Genomic DNA, 25,482 nt, shown 5'->3' with positions numbered 1-25,482 from the left:
AGTAATAGCTTCTAATCAGGATTCTAAAGCACATGACTAAATTTATTTTAAATTACCATCACTAAGTCAGGTGGATGGAGGAATTTATCAAATGGAGAGTTGAATTGTTTTTGCTTAAAGTATCAAAACTTGGTTGACTCTGTAACTTGCCATAAAATTTCAAAAATGCTAAAGATATTTTTAATATATGTTCATGGTTCTCTTTGGGAATCATAACTGAAAAATATATGCTATATTGTTGGATCAACTCAGCTACACAGATATCAGCTGAAAAATGAGTTGAAGAATACTTTCACTTAAGGGTTTTTTTGTGTGTTTCCGTGAGCACAATGGGACTATAAGTAAAGCAGTCCAGAAAACAAGAATTCCATTTCATTTTGTGAAAAACCTTGGCATTTCTTTTCATTCTAAATCAGAACGAAACAAGAGTTTTTGAATTTTTCATGAAAATGAGAATGAGCAACCCTATTTCAGAATAGCCAGGAGTCCAGTGGTTAGGGAATTCATCTGAGATGTGAGAGAGACAGGTTTAACTCTGCCTGTTTCAGAGCAGGCAGAACCTTGAACCTATCTCTTACATATTCCAAGTGAATGTCATAACTTCTGGCTATTCTGGGTGGATGTCTTTCTTTTTATGGACTGGAGAAACTTTCCAAGAAAAGTTTCATAGAAACCAATACATCCTGCAAAAATGTTCATGTGCAATGAATTGGCATTTTACAGGGGAAAAAAGTGTAGATAAAAAATTCCTGCTCAGCTATAAATGCTTTTGGAATAACATATAGAGAAGGAAAAGAAAGTGTCTCAGAAATAGCCTCCAAATGGAAACACCGGGATTGTGTCTACACTAGCGAGGGTTTTTTTTTTTTTGTTGGAAAAATGGCTTTTTTTCGGAAAACTTCACTTACATCCACACTGTAATCGTATTCTTTTGAAAAAAGTGAGGGGTTGCTTTCTACAAGGAAGAAGCCTTTTTCTGAAAGATCTCTTTTGGAAAAAGGTGAGTGTGGATGGGGAAGGGGAAGTTCTTTCGAAAGGAAAGAGGAAACAGCACAGATTCCCCAGTGGCCACTCTGTCCATAGTAATCACAACTTATATGCGAGACAGCATCCATTCAGCATGGATGCTATCTTTTGAAAAAGCAGATCACTTTTTCAGTGCACTTTGGCAGTGTGGACACTCTTTCAGAAGAAGTTTTTTCAGAAGATCTCTGAAAGAAGCCTGCAGTCTAGACATAGCAGTCTAGACGTAGCCTAGTTCACAGGTAGTTACTTTTATAGGAGAAAAAGTAATTAACATACAGGGGTTAATTTAAGAGGACAAAAGAAAAGGCATAAATAAAATGCACTCTAATAGCACAAGATCAAGGCCTTCCTGACTTTTTAATGTACAAATGTTTTCACCCAGTCTGGAAGGGGGCTGAGCCCCGTAGCAGCTGGGGGCCACTTGGGACCCGGGCTTGAGCCCTGTGGTGGCTGGAGGAATGCCCAACAACCGGGCGTGAGCCCCACGGTGGGTGGGGACCACCCAGGAACCAAGCTTGCGCACATAGTGAGTTGGGGCTGCCCGGGAACTGGGCTTGAGCCCCACAGCAACAAAAGGCTTCAGCCCTGCAGTGAGGACATCCTGGGAACAGGGCTGCAGACAGCGGTGGGTGGCCTTGAGAAGGGGTTTCAGCCCTGAGGTGGGCGGACTGGTGGTCTGGAGTTCATGTTCCTGAAAGGCTAGCCGACTTCCCCCCTTCTTTAGGGTGCACATGGAGGAAAGCTACTACTTGGTTTGTCCATCGGCTCCCTGCCTGACTCCACACACCACGTGCTGGTGCCTGCTTTACCGCCAGCCACAAATAAGAGGCTGCTGCTGTACAGGGAACTCAAGGACTAGCAGGGGCATGGAAATATTGGACATTTTGCCCCTTAAAAAAAAAAGTTGGGACACCTGGGAATCACAGTCTGTATGGGGCAGTCCTGGTAAAAACGGGATGGATGGTCACCCTGCCTTGAGGGGCAGAAAGGCTCAGCTATGCAGGAGCTCGGGGGATGGGGGGAATAGGAAGGAGAGGGGCAAGAGGGATCCAGAGCCCTGGGATGAGGGGCGGAAAGGGCACAGAAGTGATCTAGGGCCCTGGAAAGATGGAACAGGATGAATGGAGGCCCTATGTCCCCCCCACTGTCATTACCGCTCAGCAGGCAGCCCTGCCACATACCTCTCCTGCCTGCATGCCATGCGCTGCTGCTCCAGTTTCTAACCCCAGCACTAGCCCCACTCAGACTTCCCCTTATGAGGCCACTACCTGTGTCAAGAGGGGGCAGGAGGAATGGGGGAGAGGGGCAAGAAGGGGAGAAGTGCAGGCAGCTCCATTAACAGCAATTCCGGGCCCCAGGGCAGAATAGTCAATGGGCACTGAGGTCCGCCTGACATTTGGGCAGTGCTGCTGCTGGCATGTTCCTGATTTTTTTTATCATTCCATGAGCAAAGCAATAGACTTTATGTGCACCAAAGCATGTGCAGATGTGCACCATAGGGATAATTACTCCAGCCTAGATAGGTCAGGCATTTTAGAACTCACTACTTAATTAATTAAATTTAAAGTGTAAGAGAAATAAAAATTATGAAATGTGTAAGGGGTAAGTCTAGACTGGCAGGTTTTTCCAGATTACCAAAGGTCTAGACGGGGCCAAATGGCAGTAAAGCTTCTTCCAGAAAAGCAATAAGAAAAGCAATTTGTGTAGCTTTTTCTGATAAAAGAGTGTAGTCTACACCTGCCCAGAGAGAGAGACAGACAGATAAGCCAGACTGTTTTTTTGTGTCTATGTGTGAGATGCACAAAGACAGGACAGTGTGTGTGGGGGTGGTGGGAGAGAGACAAGACAGGACAGAGAGAATGTGAGCTGGCTGCTGGGTAAATCAAGCCAGGCAAGAAGACACTCACACAGCTCACCCTGGACTGCATGCAGTAAGCTCCATCCAACTTGAGTCCTCCTGAGTGGCTGTGTCTATACCTTCTCCCCTTGTAAGAGATGGGGTACACAGGCAGGGGGACACCCTGGCAACGCTACAACCCCCTTCTCTGCACAGCTAGGGTGAAGCCTGAACAATTTGTTGCCCACTAATCAGTCAGGAAGTACTTGAATTGTTCCTGCTTGGCTGGAGCACCCAGGTCCCTTTAAATGGCCCAGGCGTCTGAGCAATTGCCCCCCTTGCCTTTCCTGAGCACAGGAGGGATTCGGTGCCTTGGGAAGAGGGGAAGGAGGAATAGGGGCCTACCTCCTTCTGCCCCCTCTTACTGCTCAGCATCCATCCCTGCTGCACTGCTCTCCTACAGGCACTGTGCATGGCCCCAGTTTCCAGCCTCAGTCTTAGCCCCACCCAGACCTTCCTCCAGGAAGCAGTCTCTTGTCCGCAGGGCCAGAATACCCTTTTGGATGATACACTTTAGCCAAATACAAATTATTGGCTTATGTTATGTTTAATGTAAAATGTAATGGCTTATGTTATGTTTAATGGCTTTAATGTTATGTAGAGGAGGTCAGATCAGATGACCTAGCGTTCCCTTCAGGATTTAAACTCTATCAATCTAGGGCTAGGACGGGAAAGGTAATACAGCCACAGTCTGTATTACAAATCTATAGTCCTCTGTAATTCAGAACCCCTTTTGAGATATGCACAAAGGACATCAGAAGATACCAGCAACAAAATAAGCCCTAATGCCATTGAATGGTCTGGGGGAAGGTCTCTGGGTCCCCATTGCTGGCAGAGGCCTCAATGTTGATCTGTTTGGGTACTGAGGAATCTGCAGTGATGGTGCACAAGCCCCATGGACTGCCCTCAATATAACAATTGTGGAGAAATCTGTACAAAGAAAACCTCACAGAGATGCCCTTGCCATTATGATGCTCCCATCAGTTCTCTCACAGAAGGCACAATCAGGCCCAAATTTATATATGCTGGTCATACTATATTCCAATATAGTTGGCTTTGTATACATTTTAAGTTTTTAATAATATTTTCTTGTACATTGTCGAACTCTAAAAATTATTCCATTTAAACACTGTAAAAAGTAAAAACAAAGTAAAGATAAACTTTGAAGTGGATTTTATTTTAAATTAAGGGTTTTTGTGTGGCTATTTTTATGGTTTTGTAATTCTCAGCTGTGTGACATGTGCCTTAGTATGAACTTAAGCACTCTATTTACAACACTGGCGTTGGTTAGAAAATGCTTTATTAGCACAACACACTTCCTATTTTAGAATTTGTTTTATTTTCATCTAATTTGTGGATACTTCTACTGAATCATTATATGAGAGAGACGTATTTTAAATAAAATCTGCATTTAATCTAAAGCCTTAAACTTGATTGTTGAAGTGCCAGCAAAATTCAGTTTGCATCCAACACATGAGATTTCAAAGGATATAACAATGTGATTTTGTGTAAATTTAATGGGGAGCTAACTATTTCCATGTTTGTTAAAATCTATGCTGTATGACTTACTGTAATGATATCTACAAGAAAGAGAAATAATTATTGTGGCCACCAGAAGTATTAATTATGATGTAGAACTAATGTTTTGGGCCATATGAAAATATTTTATTGTGGTTTTGCTTAAAAAATGTATATTAAGCTGTGTAAGCAGTTTACAAGCAGAAAAACAAAATGCATTTATAGTTTTCATATTTTGTTTTGTTTTATTTAATAAGGGAGAATAAAAAGTGTTGGGTTTTTAGATACTTAGAGCTTATCAAATATAGAATCATAGAACCATAGATCTGGAAGAGACCTCAGAAGGTCATCAAGTCCAGCCCCCTGCTCTAAGCAGGACCAATCCCAACTAAATCAACCTGGCCAGGGCTTTGTCAAGACGAGACTTAAACACCTCTAGGGATGGAGACTCCACTACCTCCCTAGGTAACTTATTCCAGTGCTTCACTACCCTCCTAGTGAAATAGTTTTTCCTAATATCCAACCTGGACCTCTCCCACCTCAACTTGAGGCCATTGCTCCTTGTTCTGCCATCTGTCACTACTGAGAACAGCCTTTCTCCAAACTCTTTGGAACCTCCCTTCAGGAAGTTGAAGGCTGCTATCAAATCCCCCCTCACTCTTCGCTTCTGAAGACTAAACACACCCAACTCCCTCAGCCTCTCCTCATAGGTCATTTGCTCCAGCCCCCTAATCATTTTGGTTGCCCTCCGCTGGACCCTCTCCAATACATCCACATCCTTTTTGTAGTGGGGGGCCCAAAACTGGTCAAAATACTCCAGATGTGGCCTCACCAGAGCTGAATAAAGGGGAATAATGACATCTCTGGATCTGCTGGCAATGCTCCTCTTAATGCAACCTAATATGTCATTAGCCTTCTTGGCTACAAGGGCACACTGTTGACTCATATCCAGCTTCTCATCCACTGTAATCCCCAGATCCTTTTCTGCAGTACTACTTCTTAAATGGTTGGTCCCCAGCTTGTAACAATGCTTGGGATTCTTCCGTCCCAAGTGCAGGACTCTGCACTTGTCCTTGTTGACCCTCATCAGATTTCTTGTGGCTCAATCCTCCAATTTGTCTAAGTCACTCTGGACCCTATCTCTGCCCTCAAGCTTATCTTCCTGTCCCCCTAGCTTAGTGTCATCCGCAAACTTGCTGACGGTGCAATCCATCCCCTCATCAAGGTCATTAATAAAGATATTGAACAAAACCGGTCCTAGAACTGAACCTTGGGGCACTCTTCTAGAAACCGATCGCCATCCTGACATCGAGCCATTGATCACTACCCGCTGGTCCCATCCTTCTAGCCATCTTTCTATCCATCTTACCGTCCATTTATCCAATCCACATTCCCTTAATTTGCTGGCAAGAATATTGTGGGAGACCGTATCAAAAGCCTTGCTAAAGTCAAGGTATATCACATCCACTGACGTTCCCACGTCCACAGAGCCAGTTACCTCTTCATGGAAGCTAATCAGATTGGTCAGGCACAACTTTCCCTTTGTGAATCCATGCTGACTATTCCTCATCACTTTCCTCTCGTCCAAGTGCCTCAAAATGGATTCCTTAAGGATCCCTTCCGTGATTTTTCCAGGAACTGAGGTAAGACTGACCGGCCTATAGTTCTCTGGATCGTCCTTCTTTCCTTTTTTGAAGATGGGCACTACATTTGCCTTTTTCCAGTCATCCAGGATTTCTCCTGACCTCCACAACTTTTCAATGATAATGGCCAAAGGCTCCTCAATGACATTTGCCAACTCCCTCAGTACCCTCGGATGCATTAAATCCGGACACATGGATTTGTGTACGTTTAGCTTTTTTAAATAGTTCCTAACCTGTTCTTTCCCCACCAAGGGCTGTCCATCTTCATCCCATCTTGTGTCACTTAGCGCATTAGTCCAGCAGCCCACCTTGTCTGTGAATACAGAGGCAAAGAAAGCATTGGGTACTTCAGCTTTCCCCACATCATCTGTCACTAGGTTACCTCCTTCATCCAGTAGGGGCCGCACACCCTCTCTGATCACCTTCTTGTTAACATGCCTGTAGAAACCTTTTTTGTTATCCTTCGTATCCTTAGCCAGTCGCAATTCCATTTGCATTTGCCTTCCTGATAACCCTTTGGCATTCTTGGGCTATACATTTAAACCCCTCCCTGGTCATTTGTCCAAGTTTCCACTTTTTGTAAGCTTCCTTTTTGTGCTTAAGTTCACCAAGGATTTCCCCTATAAGCCAATCCGGTCTCCTACCATGTTTGTCTCTCTTGCTACGCATCGGGATGGGTATGTCATCTATTATATATGTAATACATAAGCATAATATGAATTATTTCATGGTGGATCAAAGTCTAATTACAGTTTAGTAAGTGTGTTCCTTAAAGGAAAAGATATCACTTGAGTTACATCTAGACTGCAGGCTTCTTGTGCAAGAAGCTTTTTGAGCAAGCGATCTTCCACAAAAAGTTCTTGTGCAAGAGCGTGTCCACACTACAAAAGTGCATCGCAAAAGTGATGTGCTTTTGCATAAGAGAGTGTCCAGACTGCATGGACGCACTCTCACAAGAAAGACTGGTTGTTTTTAAAGTTTTTCCTGTTAACATTTTTTTCCTCCTCCTCTCCCCCCTTCCCTCCTTCCCTTATTTATTCTTGGTTATGGACTTCCAACATTCTGGTCATCTGAAGAAGTGGGCTGTGCCCACGAAAGATCATGATACCATCTACATGTTTTGTTAGTCTTTAAAGTGAAACTAAACTATTTGTTGTTTTCTAATATTTAAAGTTAGGCGTGAACTTAATTACCTTGTGGAATCAGGACCATAGTGATGATTAAACAGACTTATTTTTAAATTATGAGGTGGGTGAGGTTGTTTCCTCGAAAAGCAAATTTTGGGATGCCCCTATAATAATCTGCCAATTGCCCCCTTAGTCATTACTTTCTGAGGTATAAATTCCTGGGGTTATTAAGGAAACAGTAAAGAACCAGTATCAGAGGGGTAGCTGTGTTAGTCTGAATCTGCAAAAGCGACGAGGAGTCCTGTGGCACCTTATAGACTAACTGAAGTGTAGGAGCATAAGCTTTCGTGGGCAAAGACCCACTTCGTCAGATGCATGTAGTGGAAATTTCCAGAGGCAGGTATAAATATGCAGGCCAGGATCAGGCTGGAGATGACGAGGTGGATCCAATCCGGGAGGATGAGGCCCACTTCCAGCAGCTGATCTGGAGGTGTGAATTCCAAGAGAGCAGAAGCTGCTTTTGTAGTTAGCGAGCCATTCACAGTCTTTGTTTAATCCAGAGTTGATTGTGTCAAACTTAAAGATGAACTGTAGCTCTGCAGTTTCTCTTAGAAGTCTGGTCCTGACGTTTTTTTTGCTGCAGGATGGCTACTTTTAGATCTGCAATTGTGTGTCCAGGAAGATTGAAGTGTTCCCCTACAGGTTTTTGTATGTTGCCATTCCTAATATCTGATTTGTGTCCATTGATTCTTTTAAGTAAGGACTGTCCAGTTTGGCCGATGTATATAGCAGTGGGGCATTGTTGGCACATGATGGCATATATTATGTTGGTAGATGTGCAGGAGAATGTACCAGTGACCGTATGGCTGATCTGGTTAGGTCCTGTGATGGTGTTGCTGGTGTATATATGTGGGCAGAGTTGGCACCGAGGTTTGTTGCATGGATTGGTTCCTGAGTTCGAGTTATTATGGTGCAGTGTGTAGTTGCTGGTGAGAATATGCTTCAGGTTGGTGGGTTGTCTGTGGGCAAGGACCGGCCTACCTCCCAAGGCCTGTGAAAGCGAGGGATCATTGTCCAGGATGGGTTGTAGATCACTAATGATGCGTTGGAGAGGTTTTAGCTGGGGACTGTAGGTGATGGCCAGTGGTGTTCTGTTGGTTTCTTTCTTGGGCTTGTCCCGTAGCAGGAGGCTTCTGGGTACACGTCTGGCTCTGTTGATCTTCCTCCTCACTTCCTCGTGTGGGTATCGCAGTTTACAGAATGCTTGTTGAAGATCTTGTAGGTGTAGGTCTCTGTCTGAGGGGTTGGGGCATATGCAGTTGTACCTCAGTGCTTGGCTGTAAACAATGGATCGTGTGGTGTGTCCGGGATGGAAACTGGAGGCATGCAGGTAAGTATAGCGGTCGGTAGGTTTTCGGTAAAGGGTGGTATTGATATGACCGTCACTTATTTGTATCGTGGTGTCCAGGAAATGGACCTCCCATGTAGATTGGTCCATGCTGAGGTTGATGGTGGGGTGGAAGCTGTTGAAATCATGGTGAAATTCTTCCAGAGTCTCCTTCCCATGGGTCCAGATGATGAAGATGTCATCGATGTAGCGTAGGTAGAGAAGGGGTGTAAGTGGACAAGAGCTGAGGAAGCGTTGTTCCAGGTCAGCCATAAAAATGTTGGCGTATTGTGGGGCCATGCGGGTGCCCATAGCAGTGCCACTGGTCTGGAGGTATATGTTGTCACCAAATCTGAAATAGTTGTGTGTGAGGATAAATTCACAGAATTCAGCCACCAGTTGTGCTGTGGCATCATCAGGAATACTGTTCCTGACAGCTTGTACTCCATCTGCATGTGGGATGTTTGTGTAGAGAGCCTCTACATCCATGGTGGCTAGGATGGTGTTTTCTGGAAGATCACCTATGCATTGTAGTTTTCTCAGGAAATCCGTAGTGTCACGAAGGTAACTGGGAGTGCTGGTGGCGTAGGGTCTGAGCAGAGAGTCCACATAGCCAGACAGTCCTTCAGTGAGAGTGCCAATGCCCGAGATGATGGGGCATCCGGAATTTCCAGGTTTGTGGATCTTGGGTAATAGATAGAACAACCCTGGTCGGGGCTCTAAGGGTATGTCGATTTGTTCCTGTGTTTGTTTAGGGAGTGTCCTGAGCAGATGGTGCAGTTTCTTAGTGTATTCCTTAGTGGGATCTGAGGAAAGAGGCCTGTAGAATTTGGTATTGGAGAGTTGTCTGGCAGCCTCCTTTAGATAGTCAGACCTGTTCATGATGACAACAGCACCTCCTTTGTCAGCCTCTTTGATTATAATGTCAGAGTTGTTCTGGAGGCTGTGGATGGCATTGCGTTCTGCACGACTGAGGTTACCATCAAGCGATGCTGTTTTTCCACAATTTCTGCCTGTGCACGTCGGCAGAAGTATTCTATGTAGAGGTCCAGACTGTCATTTCGGCCCTCAGGAGGAGTCCATGTGGAGTTCTTCTTGTGCTGTTGGTGGGAAGGTATCTGTGTGTCAGTGCACTGTTCAGTGTTGTGTTGGAAGTATTCCTTGAGACGGAGATGGCGAAAGTAGGCTTCCAGATCACCGCAGAACTGAATCATGCTAGTGGAGGTGGCGGGGCAAAAAGAGAGTCCCCGAGATAGAACAGATTCTTCTGCTGAGCTGAGTGTGTAGTTGGAGAGATTGACGATATTGCTGGGTGAGTTAGGGGTACTACTGTTGTGGCCCCATGTGGCAGGTAGGATTTTAGACAGCTTACAGTCCTTTTACCTCTGTAGAGAAGTGAAGTGTGTATGTAGATCTCCTGTCTTATTTTAGTAAAGTCCACTTGTGCAGAAGGTTGGTGTTTTATGAGAGACTCCAGATTGGAGAGCTCATTTTTTATGTTTTCCTGTTTGCTGTACAGGATGCTGATCAGTTGGTTCCTCAGTTTTTTGGATAGTATATGGCATAATCTCTCACTGTAGTCTGTGCAGTACGTAGATAGCAATGGATTTTTCACCTTCAGTCCATTTGGTATAATGTCCATCCGTTTGCATTTGGAGAGAAAGATGATATCTGTTTGTACTTGTGCAAGTTTCTTCATGAGGTTGATAGATTTCCACTCCATACGGCTAAATGCAGTGCCTTGCATGGTGTCAAGTATCAGAGGGGTAGCCGTGTTAGTCTGAATCTGCAAAAGTGACGAGGAGTCCTGTGGCACCTTATAGTTCCTAATACAGTTTAATCTAAAAACTCTAAACAAGGCACAATATCCCTCACACCAATTCCTTATTGCAAATTAAGGAGCATTCAAATTATAATAGCATATAGTAGAAATTATTCTGAGTGTAGTACTTTGTTACAAGTGGTCCGTTTATAATTAATCACTGACAGCACTTCTTAAACTATACTTTAAGTTTTATGTAGATAAAATACAATTAAAGTACACACAAACATTCCAAGCATACACGTTAAATACTATGCCAAACTTTATTAAAAATTATACCAACAATTGGTAAGCATACTTGGTATTGGGTTTATAGTGGTGCCTGGATACCCAGTACAAACTCAGAAGGTGCCCCAGTGCCCCGACCATGGCCCTGCCTCTTCCCCATTTGTGGCCCCACCCCTTGCTCCACCAAAGTCCCCATCCACCACTTGCTCCTCCCCTCTCCCTTCCTCTCCTTGATCTCTGCACACTCCTCTCTGCCACTCCTCACAATGCAAGCAGCATGTAGGGTTTCCAGGAGAAGAGACCAAGTCGAAGTGGAGCCATGGTGCAGAGCACCAGAAGAGTGAGGGGCAGGTCCACAAAAAATTAATACAGCCGTAATTTAGTTTATATTTCCATTGATATCCATTTAAAATCTCTGCTACTGCTTTGTAAATCTTTAATCACTGTTGCTGTTCAGCTGCTGTTTAGTCAGCTTTTCTCTGCTTCAGTTTTCTTCTTTCTCTGCACCAGCTTTTCTGATTTCTTTCCAACAGCTTTCTCTTTTCTGGCTTACAGTTTCCATCTTCTCCCAATTGAAAATCTCTCACTCTCTAATCCAGATCTTCTTCAAATCTGCTTTCTGTTAGCTAGCCTTTTATGTGGCACTCTAACATGTTCCTGATATACCTCTCTAAAAAGCAATTACTGCAGTCGCATATACCTAGCATTAATCATTGTGATCATCTAGTTTGACCTCTGATAAAACACAGGCCATGCAACTTCCCTAAATTAATTATTGCTTCCACCTAATAGAACAGAGTATATATTTTAGAAAAACATCCAATCTTGATTTTAAAATTTCCAGTGATGGAGAGTATACAAAAAATGTTAATAAATCGTTCCAATGGTTAATTACCCTCTCTTAAAGGATGTGCCTTATGTCTAGTCTGAATTTGTCTAGCTTCAAATTTCAGCCATTAGATTTTGTTCTATCTTTGTCTACTAGATTGAAGAGCCTTCTATTATCAAATTTTTGCTCTCCATAATAGGCACTGACTGCTAGATTGTGATCAAATCACCCCTTAACCTTCTCTTTAATAAACTAAATAGACTGAACTTCTGGACATATAATTTTTAATTCTTTAATGATTCTTATGGCTCTTCTCTGAATCCTCTTCAGTTTATCAAGAGTGTAGAGTGTACACCAGAACTGGATATGATATTCCAGTAATGGAAGCACCAGTGACCTATCCAGAGATAAAATAACCCCCCTATTCCTACTCAGTATTCCCCTGCATATACATTGAAGGATTTTTTTTAACCAGAGCATTCCAGTCTAAGCTCTTGTTAAGCTGATTATCTATCCTGATCCCTCAGACTTTTGGGAAACCACCATTCTTTGGCCTAGATACACGACCTTACATTTGACCTTATTTAAGCACACATTATCTGATTGCACCCATCTTACCAAGCAGTCCAGATTGTTCTATATTAGTGAACCGTTCTTCTCTTCTACTGGGGAAATACTTAAAAATACTGTCCTTTTCATTATTTACCACTTCCTCAATTTTTGTGTCATTCACACTCTATTAGTAATAATTTTATGTTTTCTTTATGGGTATGTCTAATTTGAACTAATTCGAACTAGGGAGACTAATGAGGGTGACCAAAATTGCTAATGAAGCGTGGGATTTAAATTTCCCGCACTTGATTAGCATATTCCCGGTCGGTCGCCATTTTGGAAACTGACTGATCCGAAGTAACTGCCCGCGTTTACATGTGGCAGAGTAGCGGGATTCCAAGATAAACCTCTTAGTTCGAATTAACTGTTAAACCTCATTCCATGAGGCGTAACAGTTAATTCGAACTAAGGGGTTTATCTCGGAATCCCGCTTCTCTGCTGTGTGTAGACGCGAGCAGTTACTTCGGGCTAGTCAGTTTCCAAAATGGCAACTGGCCGGGAATATGCTAATCAAGCGTGGGATATTTAAATCCCACGCTTCATTAGAAATTTCGATCACTCTCATTAGCCTACCTAATTTGAACTAGGGGGTGGTGTAGATGTACCCCATGTCTCTGAAACAAATGATAAATGGTATAGAGCCAAGAACTGATACACAGGGTCAATTTCAGTATGTTTATGTAATAATAAGGCTGTATTTTACCTGTAGCTATAATAATTTTTGTATTATTTTAGGGAGGTAACCAGACAGCTACAGTAATTGCATTATGTTCAATGAGAGATTTTAACTTGGCTCAAGAAACTTGTCAACTGGCCATCAGAGATGTTGGAGGTCTTGAAGTGCTAATTAATTTACTTGATACAGAAGATATTAAATGCAAGGTAAGTAAAATTGCCTGCATAAATTGAAGTGGGTATATACAGGCAATCCCCGACTTACGTGGATCCGACTTACGTCGGATCCCTAGATACGAATGGGGTGAGGCAACTCCCGCACATGCGCAGCAGCATTCCCGGGGCTCGCTCACCTGGGTCCTAGGATCCTCCTTCTCCTCGGGCTGGCTCCGACTGGGGTCCCGCAGAGCTGCCGGGCAGAAGAAAAGTGCCTCCCCACGCCCGCTGCCCCCCCCGCCAGCAACAGGCTGCTCCCTCCCCTGAGCAACAGGCTGCCGAACAGACAAAAGCAGCCTCTCTGCCCCTCCTCCCCTCTATACATGCCGGGCTCCCGGAGCGCAGCAGCGTCCCCGGGGCTCGCTCACCTGGGTCCTAGAATCCACCTCCTCCTCCTCTTCGGCCGGCTCCAACTGGCCTCTGCCTGCAGCAGCTGGCCACAGGGACAGGGATCCCGCAGAGCTGCCGGGCAGAGGAAAAGTACCTCCCCACGCCCGCTGCCCCCCCCCCCCGCGGCCTGGCATCCTGCACGCCTCCCCCCTCCCCCCCTGCCAGCAACAGGCTGCCCCCTCCCCTGAGCAACAGGCTGCCGAACAGCAGACAAAAGCAGCCTCTCCGCCCCTCCTCCCCCTATGTTTGCCCAGGGAGCCCAGCATGTAAAGACTCCACCAAAACAAACAAAGTGCTGGCCTCATTGTGTTAGCAAAAAAAGGACCCTCCTCCTAGAACCCTGGGTGGTGTGTGGAAATAAAGCTATTAGCTCAAAGCATGGTGCAGAGCTGTTTGGTATTTGATGAGTTACTCCTTTAGTCCTGAGTTTGTCACAGGGACAGAAATAGATGTGAAATCTTCTGAACAGGGGAACAGACAGCAAAACAAACATTAGAGGGGAGTTAACCTTTCCCTATGCTATCCAAAACTAAAAAAAATGTTTGGCTAGAGTTTCCCCTACAATATGTACCAGTTCCGACTTACATACAAATTCAACTTAAGAACAAACCTACAGTCCCTATCTTGTACGTAACCCAGGGACTGCCTGTACTACGTAAGGACTGTATCATAGGACAAGTGTTAGAATGGAATCCAGAGGAAAAGGGGACGTCCCAAACAAACATGGCGACAAAGCTTCTTGGATGAAGTAAAAGTAGCTGGCTTAATGTGGGATCAAATCAAGACTATCACTAAGGATCACAAGAGATGGAGAATGACTGTAGAGGCCCTATGCTCCATTAGGACCCCCAAGGACAAATAAATATACTGGCTAAGAAGAATGCTCCCCCTCAATATATTGTGTAAAGAAGTGTTGTTTAATGGTTCTATATAAAAGAGAGAATATGTTAAATAATCCATTATTTTAAATGATTGTTCGCTGAAATGATTATATATTCTTATATAATGCTTCATATTTAATGTCATCTTCTGTTTAGATTGGCTCTTTAAAAATCCTGAAGGAAATTAGTCAGAATTCACAGATCAGACGTACAATTGCTGATTTCGGGGGCTTACAAATTATGGTAAAAATACTAGACTCCCCAGATAAGGATCTGAAATGTTTGGCAGCTGAAACAATTGCTAATGTTGCCAGATTTAAACGAGCACGAAGGACAGTAAGACAGCATGGAGGAATCAATAGACTAGTAAGTAGATACTAAAATCAGCACATTTACTGTATTTGTATTTTTTCCACTTGATAAGTCATTTGTAAGTCAGGTAAAAATATTTGTTGAGCCTCATTAAAATGCAGTATAATAACATTCTTCCTGATTACCATTAAATACACTACAACTTTTTTGTTTTTTGTCAGGTTGGGCTACTGGACTGTGTTCCAATGGGATCAGCCAATCTAACTCCACATCAGGAAAAAGATATTGAAGTAGCACGCTGTGGGGCTTTGGCACTCTGGAGCTGTAGCAAAAGCACCAAAAATAAGGAAGCAATTCGTAGGGCTGGGGGCATTCCACTGCTGGCTCAGTTGCTGAAGTCCCCACATGCAAACATGTTAACACCTGTGGTGGGGACATTACAAGAGTGTGCATCTGAGGTAAGCTGTATAACCAGTTAGACTATTTGTGCACTCACAGCAGCATGTAGAGTGCAAGCGTTACATGTGCAGCAACATACCAAAATGAAAGGCTATGGCAGTGCGGACAGATTCTGTCAGAGGTAGGATGATCACATCTCCCAAAAGAAAAAACAGGATGATATTTGGGACTAGCCTGAGGTCCCCTCCCCCACACAGGGCTGACCATGCTCTTTACCCCCCTTAGTTTATGCCACTCATGCCTTGGCCCACACGAAGCTGGCCCAAGCCACTAGACTGTATGTGGCCAGTTTTCTGAAAACTAGACACTCAGGAGAGACAGAACCTTCCCCTTCCCTATTGCTTTACTTTCTCCCCCTTGCTCCACCTCCCCATTCTGAATCAGCTGGGCTTCTGCTCTAGTGCTAGGTCAGGAGCCTGCTTGCCCACGAGATGCAGATAGAAGACTGCCCTAGCTGAGCAGGGGCTGATATGAATTGACAACCCAGCACCTCTTCCCTTCACTCTCTCTTATGGTAATGGGATTTTTTGGCATCTGGTCAGTACATGTGACCAAACACTATTTCAGTTCCTTTTCAACAGGATTTTCTGGTTGAAAACTAGACAGCTGGCAACCTTAAGCCAGCCCAAACTGCTCAACCCCCTCCATCCCACATGTTCAGGATTTGTTTGTCGTGAGCCCTTCTCTCCTTTTGCCCAGGTCTGGTTTCCCCCACACACACACATGTTCCACCACACCTCACTTTTTTGTTGTAGCCAAAATAGGACATTTGATCACACTAGACCGGGGGGTTACAGCAGGAAAAAGTATTGGTCCTGTGCCTCTCTGTCACTGCTATTTACACCTCCTGGGTATGTGCAGTGTAAACACACCCACACTTTACCACTAACCTTTTTAAACTGATGGATTGGACTATGATTTAAAATAAATCAAACTGGGTAACTTGCCCATTGAAAGAATGCACTCGGATTCCTTCTATGCCATTAAGTAGTATGGTCCCATTGAAGAGCAACAGACCAAGGAGAGTACATATTGTGTGTGTGTCTTACAGAAGACTAGGCAGGCTGGCTTAAGGTATGACATCCAGTTTTGCAAAATGCATACCTGGATTTGGCTTACCTTACGATGAGCTGCTGCAGTGTCTACACTACAGGAGGCCGACAGGAGCATACAAGCCCATTGGCTTCCCTTTCTTCTTGCAGAATGAGGAGTACAGGATGCTGGCAGGGGCTGCCCTCAGTGTTCAATTTGGGGGTCTACACTAGATCCACTAATTTGAATGCTAAGATCAAGGGGGGGAGGGGGACAAATTAAGAAACATCCCTGAAAAAAGCTATCCCTCAGCCACATTTCAAATTCCTGTTCCACAGCACGAAAGCACTAGATCTTTTCAAAGAAAAGGTCACAAGAATATTTTAGCATGGGCAAAACAGCATTTTTTCCTTTAGCCTTGCTCTTGAGAATAGCTGAATCACTGGTTGAAATTTTTAAAAAAGCCAGAGGCCTCTTGCATCTAAACAATTAAAGTCTGGCAAAGTTATAAGCAACTGAAAACGGGCTTATTATGGCAAATTTCACAATAGTTAGGGCAACCAGCCTGACTTACAAGTAGGGAAATAAGTGTCCCTATTCTTATGCAATTTTGTTACATAAAAATGATGAGGAAGAGAGCCTTGAAAAATATTTAATGCAAACAAGAATAAGCTATTTTAAAGTAAATCTTTTTAATATCTATTTAATTCCATGCACAATGGAAGTTTGACAACATGTATTTATGACACACAGTGACAGAGATTAAGACCATAATCCTGCAGAGCACCATGACTAACTTTGAACACATCAGTTGTCTCTTTCAGGACAAGGCAATGGGGCAACTCATATGCTTAAAGCTAGTCTCATGCACAAATCTTTGCAGGATTAGGAGTTACACTAATAGTGAAGTAGTTTTAGCATAATGTCATTTGTTTACTGATATATGTAACTAAAAATTTACCTTGCATTTATAGGCTAGTTACAGACTGGCAATCAAGACAGAGAAGATGATTGAGAATCTTGTGAAAAATCTGAGTAGTGAAAATGAAGAACTTCAGATGCATTGTGCCAGTGCTATCTTTAAGGTAAATGTGTAATTTTAATTATCAGATCATTTAACACAAGCGTTTCTGTTTGTTTTCATACGGTGCACACGATAAAGTTATCTTATTCAGTTTGGACCTCCCTGGTCCTGCACCCTCCAGACCTGGATGAGGGATTTTGCCAAACCAAGAGAGGTCATATCTGGCTCTCCTGCTACCCACTCCTCCCAGCTCTGGACCAGCTGCCAGTCTCCTGGCCAGCTCCCCCTTGCTGCCAGTCTCACTGCCCTGCCAGTTCTCCCATCTCCTTCCCTGCAATGCTGGGAAGCCCAGCTCCCTATGCACTGGGCTCTCAGCCCTGCGGGGCAGCCCTGCTGTGGAGTGCTGAGCTCCTGGCCCCACCGAGCAACCCCACTGTGGGGCACTGGGCTCCTGGCCCCACCAGGCAGCCTCACTGGTTATGCCTGGCTGCCTAGTTGTGGCGCACTGGGCAGCCCAGCAGCGAGGAGCCCAGCCGCCAGCCTGGATGTTGCCAGACCAGGGAGTCCTGGATTACAAAGGTTCACCTGTATTTGTGGTATCATAAAGTTCTACATGAAGAAAATATGCCTGGTTGTGTGATTTAAATTTTATATTTTTTCTATTGTACATCTAAAGAGATTTATCCATAATGTAATTATTAAAAAGCTTCAGAGAGGTAGCCAAGTTAGTCTGTAACAGGAAAAACTTAAAAAAACAACAAATAGTCTGGTAGCACTTTAAAGACTAACCTTCTACATGTTTTGTTAGTCTTTAAAGTGCTACCAGACTATTTATTGTAATTATTAAAGTTATTTTATCCCTAAAAACAATCCTAGCATGCTGATGTGTCAATTCTTTCTGACAGAAGAAGAAACCTAAAAAAAATATGTTTTTAGTATATCCCTAAAAATACCTTCACACTTTTATACTCTGTGATGCCGCTTATAGTTCTCGAACATTTGAGATTATGATTTCATGACCTATTTGCATTTCAAAATTGTCATTGTGTAAAATAGTTGGATCATCTAACAGCTGGCTATTATATTGTAATATTAAGTAGGATTGTGACATAGTAGGAAACTAAGACCCAAATTCTGTAACTGGTTCAGTATGTGTTGACCCCTATGCTCCTGTACAGCTCCCTGAGATCAATGGAGGTATGTGTGAGTGCTGGTGTAAGTCTGCAGAGCTAGTTGCAATTTTGAAGGCAAAACAGATGTATCTTAATAATATCTGTGTAGTGTTATCTCCAGGTTTTATGAATATCAGATACAAAACCATCAACCAGAAACCGAGTCCTCAGTATTGGTGAATTCAGTGAGAATTGTGTGTGTTCAATGCCCTGTATGATCAGATTGCTGGAAAGCGAGATAGTCGTAGCATTGTGCTAGCAATATTGTATTTATGCCTGAGAAGTTAATTTTCATTCTACGATTCTATTTTATAGAATAGTTTATATCTTTCCTGATAATTATTTTCCGGGGTGAAAGATTTTCTATTTGTCTTAAGATCAGTATTAATTTTGGGGAAAGAGAGTAAATTAAAAAATACCCATTTATCATTTCTGAAAATTTTTCATATTTTAAGCCTAAAATGGTTTAATAGTTTAGAATTAAAATTTCAAACTTTGCCTATACTGTAATAAAAATGTGTGATATGTATTAATGAGGAATACATGCTTTTAAGTATGAAACATTGATGAATGAAAAATAGCATCTCTTCAATGTTTTATTTTTGTTTCACAATTTAAGGGCCGATTTTTTAGAAATGAAAGTGTGAAATCCACAAAAATGTACATAACAATGTGCATCCATTATCACACATACAGTAGTTCACTGCACTAGTTTTTTGAGTGCACATATACCCATTTGCAATTTGTACAGTTATGTTAATTGCATGCATGTTTTCTGTGTATGTGTTTTGTGCAAGGACCTGTGACTTTTTTTTCTGAGCATTTCTCTGAACAGTGCTCTGTTGTTATGTACAGTTCTTTACCCTCATCTTTGTATTAATTTTAAACATGATTTAAATTAGAAAATATATTTTGAAAATATTTTAGTAAATAAAGTAATTATACAAAGTTCTCTATCAGTTCGTAGCAGTCACCTGGTAATACACTAGACTTCCTGGGGCATTGTTTTATACATTTTAAATATTGTATATTTGATTTGCTGTTTAGTGTGCAGAAGATGAGGAGACACGTGACCTAGTTAGGCATCATGGAGGCCTACAACCACTTGCTAGTCTGCTCAATAACTCTGAAAATAAAGAACTATTAGCAGCAGTGACAGGAGCAATCTGGAAGTGTGCAATCAGCAGAGAAAATGTGACAAAGTATGGGTAACAGTTTGATTTTATTAAATATATGTATTTATTGGTATTTTTCAATTTTATGAGCTCATTTTGTCTTAAAAATGGGTGCATAGTAACAACAAAAAAGCAATCTTTATTTGCCTCCATATTCTGTCTGGTGTTGGCCCAACTGCAACCATCTAGACAGGTTATTATTATTTATAGCTGTGATTTTCAAACTACGGGTCGTGAATCAGTACTGGGTCTCATTGCTGCAAGGGGATCAGGTGACTGTGGAAGTGCTAAGACAGGCTACCTGCCTGTCCTGGCTGCAAATTGTGCAGCAGGCCTAGCTCCTAGATGTGGGGGGAAGAGAGCACATAGACCTCCATGCACTGCCCCTGTCCTGAGCACTACTCCATACTCCTATTAGCTGGGAACTGCTGCTGGCTGCTTCTGGGGCACAGCATGGTCTGTGGTGCTAGGAGAGGCAGGAAGCCTGCGTTAGTACTAAGGATGTTAGACTAGTTGACTATCTGATACGCATTTGCTTATCAGATAGTTTTTTGACTAGTCACCTAGTCCAGGGGTTCCCAAACTTTTTGACATGGGGACCAGTAAATCCATTCATGAACTTTTGGAGGACCTGTAACGTCCATTGCATATATGCATATTCATTAATCAAATGATGAATATTCAAATACGTTGTTTCTGGTCCTCCCAAAACCCCCAGTGCCAGCTTTAGCAAAGCTTTTGATATGGTCACCCACAATATTCTTGCCAGCAAGTTAAGGAATATGGATTGGATAAATGGACTGTAAGACAGACAGACAAAGCTGGTTAGACCAGGGTTTCCCAAAGTTTTTACTTAGTTGGAACCCTTTTTTTCAGTACTGTTTTTTGCAACCCGAAAATATAAACACACAAAACAAACTGAGAAAATACCAGACATATAACATATCTGGTATTTTCTCATTAGGTAAGTTTTATTATTACTAGCTGTATCAGTTTGTAGTTTCGAATTGCCTGGCTGGTAAATGTGCTCAGGCTGCACGAGTGTGTCTATCAGCCAGACAGTTCACAACTACTCAAGGGTGTGTGTGGGGGGACAATAGAATCCCCGGGCCAAACTAACTCGTGCTTTGTGGGGGGGGGGGGAGAGCGCCCCGAGATCTATATATGGCCGGGTCAGTCCCACTCCCCACAGGCTGATTCATTCCTCCCGCCTGCTCCCCCACTGCGCCTCTGGCCAGCCCCACTTCCTCCAACCCCCTCCCGGGCAGCCAGTTCTCCCCCGCTTCTCCTCCCAATTTCCCTTGGCCAGCCTCACTGCCCGCGTCCAGCCCTCCTTCCAGTGGCCGCTTCTCCCCCCCACACACACACACATCATCCCTGGCCAGCTCCCTGCCCCCAACCTCACGCCCCCGAGCAGCCCTGCTTCCACCGGCCCCCCAATCTCCCCAGCCCGCCCCGATTCCCCCATCTAGTGCTGCTTCCGGTGGCCAGCTCTCCCCTCCTCCTTGTGCCCCCCCCCCCCCACACACGTCCCCTAGCTAGGACTCTGCCAGGAGCCGGAACATCCGGCTGCAGACTCCACCCAGGCTGGCAGAGGGCTCGAGGGACCCGGCACCACACGGGCACTCCGGGAGCGCAGAACACCCCGGCAACCACTCTGAGGCCTGGTAGTTTTTTCCTGCGGCCCGGTACCGGGTCGTGGCCCATAGTTTGGGAAACGCTGGCCTAGTCGATAGGCGCGTCTGCATTCCTCCTTTGAAATGTACAAGAGCCCCCACTGGGGACTCTTGTGCATTTCAAAGAAGGCACCGCATGCAGCCCAGAGTCAGTGGGGGCTCTTGTACATTTCAATGGAGGAATGTGGAAGTGCTGTGTGACGGGGCAGAGGCACCCTGCACTCTGGTCCCCCTGGAGGCCGCATACATGGCTCGGGAGCAAGCCGGGCGCCCCAGAGCCGGCCGCTTTGTGATCGGTGGGCAGAGTGGCCCTAGCGCCCGTCGGCCGGCGATGCGCTGGATGCTCCTGGGCGGCCGCTGCGGCGAGGCACTCGGCCAGACGGGGATCCCGGGTGACGTCACCAAGGGGCGACGTCACCACGCGCCCTTGCCGCCCAGCCAGAAGCGGACCCACGCCCGGGGGGTGGAGCCCCCATCGGCGCCAAGCGGCGTGGGAATTTAAACCCCCCAAGCAGCACCGGTAAGGGGGGGAGCTCGGAGAGAGCCCTCCCGCAATGCAGCGCAGCGGATGGGACCCAAACTGAGGAGGTAAGCCGCCGGTGCAGACATAGTGGACCGGCGGGGAGAGGAAGTAGCCTAGGGTGGGCTGAGGGAGCCTGCGGGCTGGCGCGTTACGGCAGACACCCCGCCAGCCGGACCGGACGATGCAAGCGTCTGAGTCCTTAGGGCCCTGGGCTGGGGTCCGTGAGGGGGGGGGCCCGAACTCCCCTCTCCCCGCTACGGGAGATCAGGTGGCCTCTGACCGCGAAGAGGTCCCCTGGGCCAAGAGTGAAACTGACAAGGACGCCAGACGGCGATTCACAGGGTGACGGGAGAACGGGACTGGGGTCGGAGAGCTAGGGGTGCCATTGGGGCCCCCGATAGACTCATTTACATGCTTATTGAGTAGTTGATGGAAATACCATCGACTAGTCAATTAACTGCATTTTAACATCCTTAGTTAGTAACCCTGCTGTACCCCTGACCGGGAGCCAGTCAAGATATGCCCCTCCTGCCCCAACCCCGAGACACCCCCCTTCAAAGCCCGAGCTCTCTCCTACATCCCAAAGCTCTCGTCCTCAGCCCCATCACAGAGTCCACACTCTAGTCAAATTATGTTGAATCACAGGCATGAACAGTTTGCTTCAACTGGGTCATGAGAAAAAAAGTTTGAAAATCACTGATTTATAGCATAGCATTTGTGGGTGATATGCAGATGCCATTGTCATATCAGAATGGCCTGCACGCAAATACATAGGCCTATGCTGACTTCTAATGCATCTTCTTCCACCCACTGTCTACCAGCAACAGTTCTTGTCACAGAGGATCTGTGAAGTGACTTATCCAGAGGCTTTGTGATAGTTCCCCATATTCCACCAATGCCTTTTGATTTTCTGTTATGCTTCATTTATATCTTCCTTTTTTGTTGACACTTTTGAAAGTGTATGGCTGTTTCTTTACTAACTGTTATTATTAATATGTTTTCTCTTGGATAAACATTAACCTGTTGAAAAGGTGCAGGAACTGGAAAGATTTCCCTCGGAGGCTTGCTATGGTAATTGCATTTTCATAATACATACGAAGTGCTAAAGTTCTTTCAATAAACTACTTCTAGCCCTTCTTTCTGAACTTCAAAGACTCTGCTATTTAGCTATTTAATTTAGAAATGTGCATCTGTCCATCTGTTCAAGAACTGTTCCTAAACAGTAAAAGCTAGCACCACCAAATTTGATATGCAGCTTCCTCTTCTCTTAACTTAAAGCAAGGTCGGAATTTGGTTGTGCCAGGAAAACCAGAAATGCTGGAAATGGAACTATTTTACAGAACATGGAAAGAGAGGGGCTGTTTGGAGGGACGCTATACTTACAGTGGCACTGGGGGCAACGAGCCTGCAGGGGAGAGCTATACTGCAGAGTGTCCACTGGGGGCAGCTGTGCTACCAAGGGAGTGGCCAGCAGGGCTGGAGCTCTGCCATTCTTCCTGCCACCAGATCAGGTAAGTGGGGTCCTCTGCCCAGGAGAAAGCCCTCTCTAACCATAACCCACCCTGGGAAGGGGCAGAAGAAAAGGAGACAGCAGCTGCTAGACCCCCCCCCCCACTCACTCTGAGAGAGGCCAAGGGGGAGGGAGATAGTCCCCCTTGCCCTGGGAGGGACCAGAGGGGAGGGAGAGAGCAACCCCCCCACGCCTCCTCTCCCTCACCCCAAGATGGTCTGGGTGGAGGGAGACAGACTCCATTGGTCATCCTCCTGCCCTGGGAGGGGCCACAGGGAACGGGGAGAGCCCCTGCCGCCCCTAGGGACAAGACAACGGGCATCCCCACTGCCTTGGCTAACTATCTAGAGAGACACCAGCGGCCACCCCAACCCTCTGCCCTAAGTCCTTCCTCACCCCCTGCTCTGGCTCCTGCATCCCTCCCCCCGCCCCTCCGCTCTGAGCCCCTACATGGTCTGGAAACCTCACTCTAACCTCCCACACATCCCCAGCTCCCTCTCCTGAGCCCCTCCTCAACTCCTCACCCTGACACCTGCATCCCCCATGCCCCTGGCCTCCTGCCCTGAAGAACCTGGGCAATGCTGGATAAGTCTTCTAGTTTTTCCTAAAGAAACCAACAATCCAGAGACCAGGTATATAAAGAATTTTGTAAAGTGCTCAGCACCGTCATGCATATGGACTTCAGTGGAAACTAAGGGCTATAGGAAGGCAGAGAGAAAGACTCTCTACCTCCAGAGAAGGAAAATAGACTAAGAATTGATATGAACAAATACATAACTACAATGTCAACCAAAGTAAGAACTATAGAATAATTATTAGATAAGACACAATTGAGATCACCTTGATATATCTTGTTCTTCTTGTCATGCTGGATTCTGGAAAGTTATAAAAAATATGGTTCTTTAAGTGACTGCACATAGTGGCTATGTGAGTGATATGTGTGTGCGTGCCTCATGCACTGCTATTGACAACTTTTCCTATAAGTACAGTGAGTGCCCTCTGGTACTCTGCACCACAGCACACACATATGAAGGGTCATGCTGCTAGAGGTGATGTGTAACTCTTGTGGGGGGCACAATTTAAAGGTTTGGGGGCATGCAACTGCCCCAATGTCTCCTCTGGTCCCTTTCCTACTCCCTCTGTGCCTCCTGCACCCACTCTAAGCTGGCACCACTTGCCTCCACTCCTCTCGCAGCTCCTTTGCCACTTCTTCCACTGGCTCACCACTGCAGGCATGTCATGGTTTGAAGCAGGTTCTGCACACCTATTGTTGAGCAGGTAACTGTGGTTGTGGGGGAGGAAGGGATGGGACTCATCAGGCTTTCCTGTGCCCCTCTAGCAGAGGTCCACTGATAGCCCGATTGGTCTTCCCTACTCCAGGCACCTCCTGCCAGGGTTCATAAGAGTGCTAGATGCCAGTGGTTTTCCTAGGCACATTATCCTCAGCCGTACTCAGCTTGACTTCCATGCTGGCAGAAATCAGAGGAGGCACTTACCACTCCATGACCCCCATGTATTGCCTCTTCACACTGCTCCCAGTGACCTCAGTTCCTTTTTATACCAGTGATAGTTACCGGAGCTGTGATCTGTGCTTTTGTAAATTGTCTGCTCCTTCTTGTGTATGCAATACCTGTCATGCTAGTTAAGTCTCAAGTAGCATATTTTGTAAATAGTGACCAAAAGAAATTTAGTTTAATTTAGTTTAGTTCTTAGTGAAGCTTCATCCCTGGTGCTACTAGGGTAACAGGTCCGATACCAGACTTGTGTTGCATTCTCTCAAGTTCAAAGCCTGTCAGTCCTATTGCAAATCTATGCTAGTGAGTGACCTTCTTCACTTGCTTTAAATGTCTGTGGGAAGTGCACTTAAGTGACAAATATTACATATGTAGAGGTTCTTCTTCGAGTGGTCCCCGTGGGTGCTCCACTTTAGGTGTCGGGCTCGTCCCGGCGCCGCTGATTGGAGGCTTTCCGTAGCTGTAGTCAGCCGGACCGCGCATGCGCAGCAGGCGCCACGCGCCTTTTCTCCCGTCACGCGGTCCGGCCCCTCCGCCAATTCCTTTCAACCATCCTAGGTTGCTGATGGAGCTCCGTGTCTCTTCTCAGAGGCAGCTCCTTTCAATTGAAAAGTTAAAAATTTTCATTAGTTTTCCTCAGGTTATTGTTAGTTAGTTATTTGTTTGTTAGAACAACAACAAAAACAAGTTAAAGTTAGACGTAGTTAGTCAGTGTTACGGTTATTATTGCTAGTTTCTTACTACTATTTTAATCCGGTAGAATCAAAATGCCTGGTTCACCGGGGTTTAAGAAATGTTCCCTATATAAAGACTCCATGCCGGCGTCCGATGGCC

General features: G+C 45.0%; 1 protein-coding gene across 7 annotated transcripts in view; it reads left to right on the top strand.

The window, feature by feature from the left end:
- The window catches only part of ODAD2 (outer dynein arm docking complex subunit 2), a 224,329-nt gene that overhangs the window by 78,042 nt on the left and 120,805 nt on the right, over positions 1-25,482 (top strand). For all 7 annotated transcript variants that reach the window (XM_075922574.2, XM_075922576.2, XM_006124782.5 and 4 more), the window contains 5 exons: positions 12,825-12,971; positions 14,408-14,617; positions 14,785-15,021; positions 17,029-17,139; positions 19,298-19,452. In XM_075922574.2, coding sequence (XP_075778689.1) covers positions 12,825-12,971; positions 14,408-14,617; positions 14,785-15,021; positions 17,029-17,139; positions 19,298-19,452 — 860 coding nt within the window. The remainder of the gene's footprint in view (positions 1-12,824; positions 12,972-14,407; positions 14,618-14,784; positions 15,022-17,028; positions 17,140-19,297; positions 19,453-25,482) is intronic.

Source organism: Pelodiscus sinensis, chromosome 2, assembly GCF_052426305.1.
Source record: "Pelodiscus sinensis isolate ZL-2025 chromosome 2, ASM5242630v1, whole genome shotgun sequence".
In the NCBI taxonomy this organism is placed as follows: Eukaryota; Metazoa; Chordata; order Testudines; family Trionychidae; genus Pelodiscus; species Pelodiscus sinensis.
This window is presented reverse-complemented; position numbering and strand designations above follow the sequence as displayed.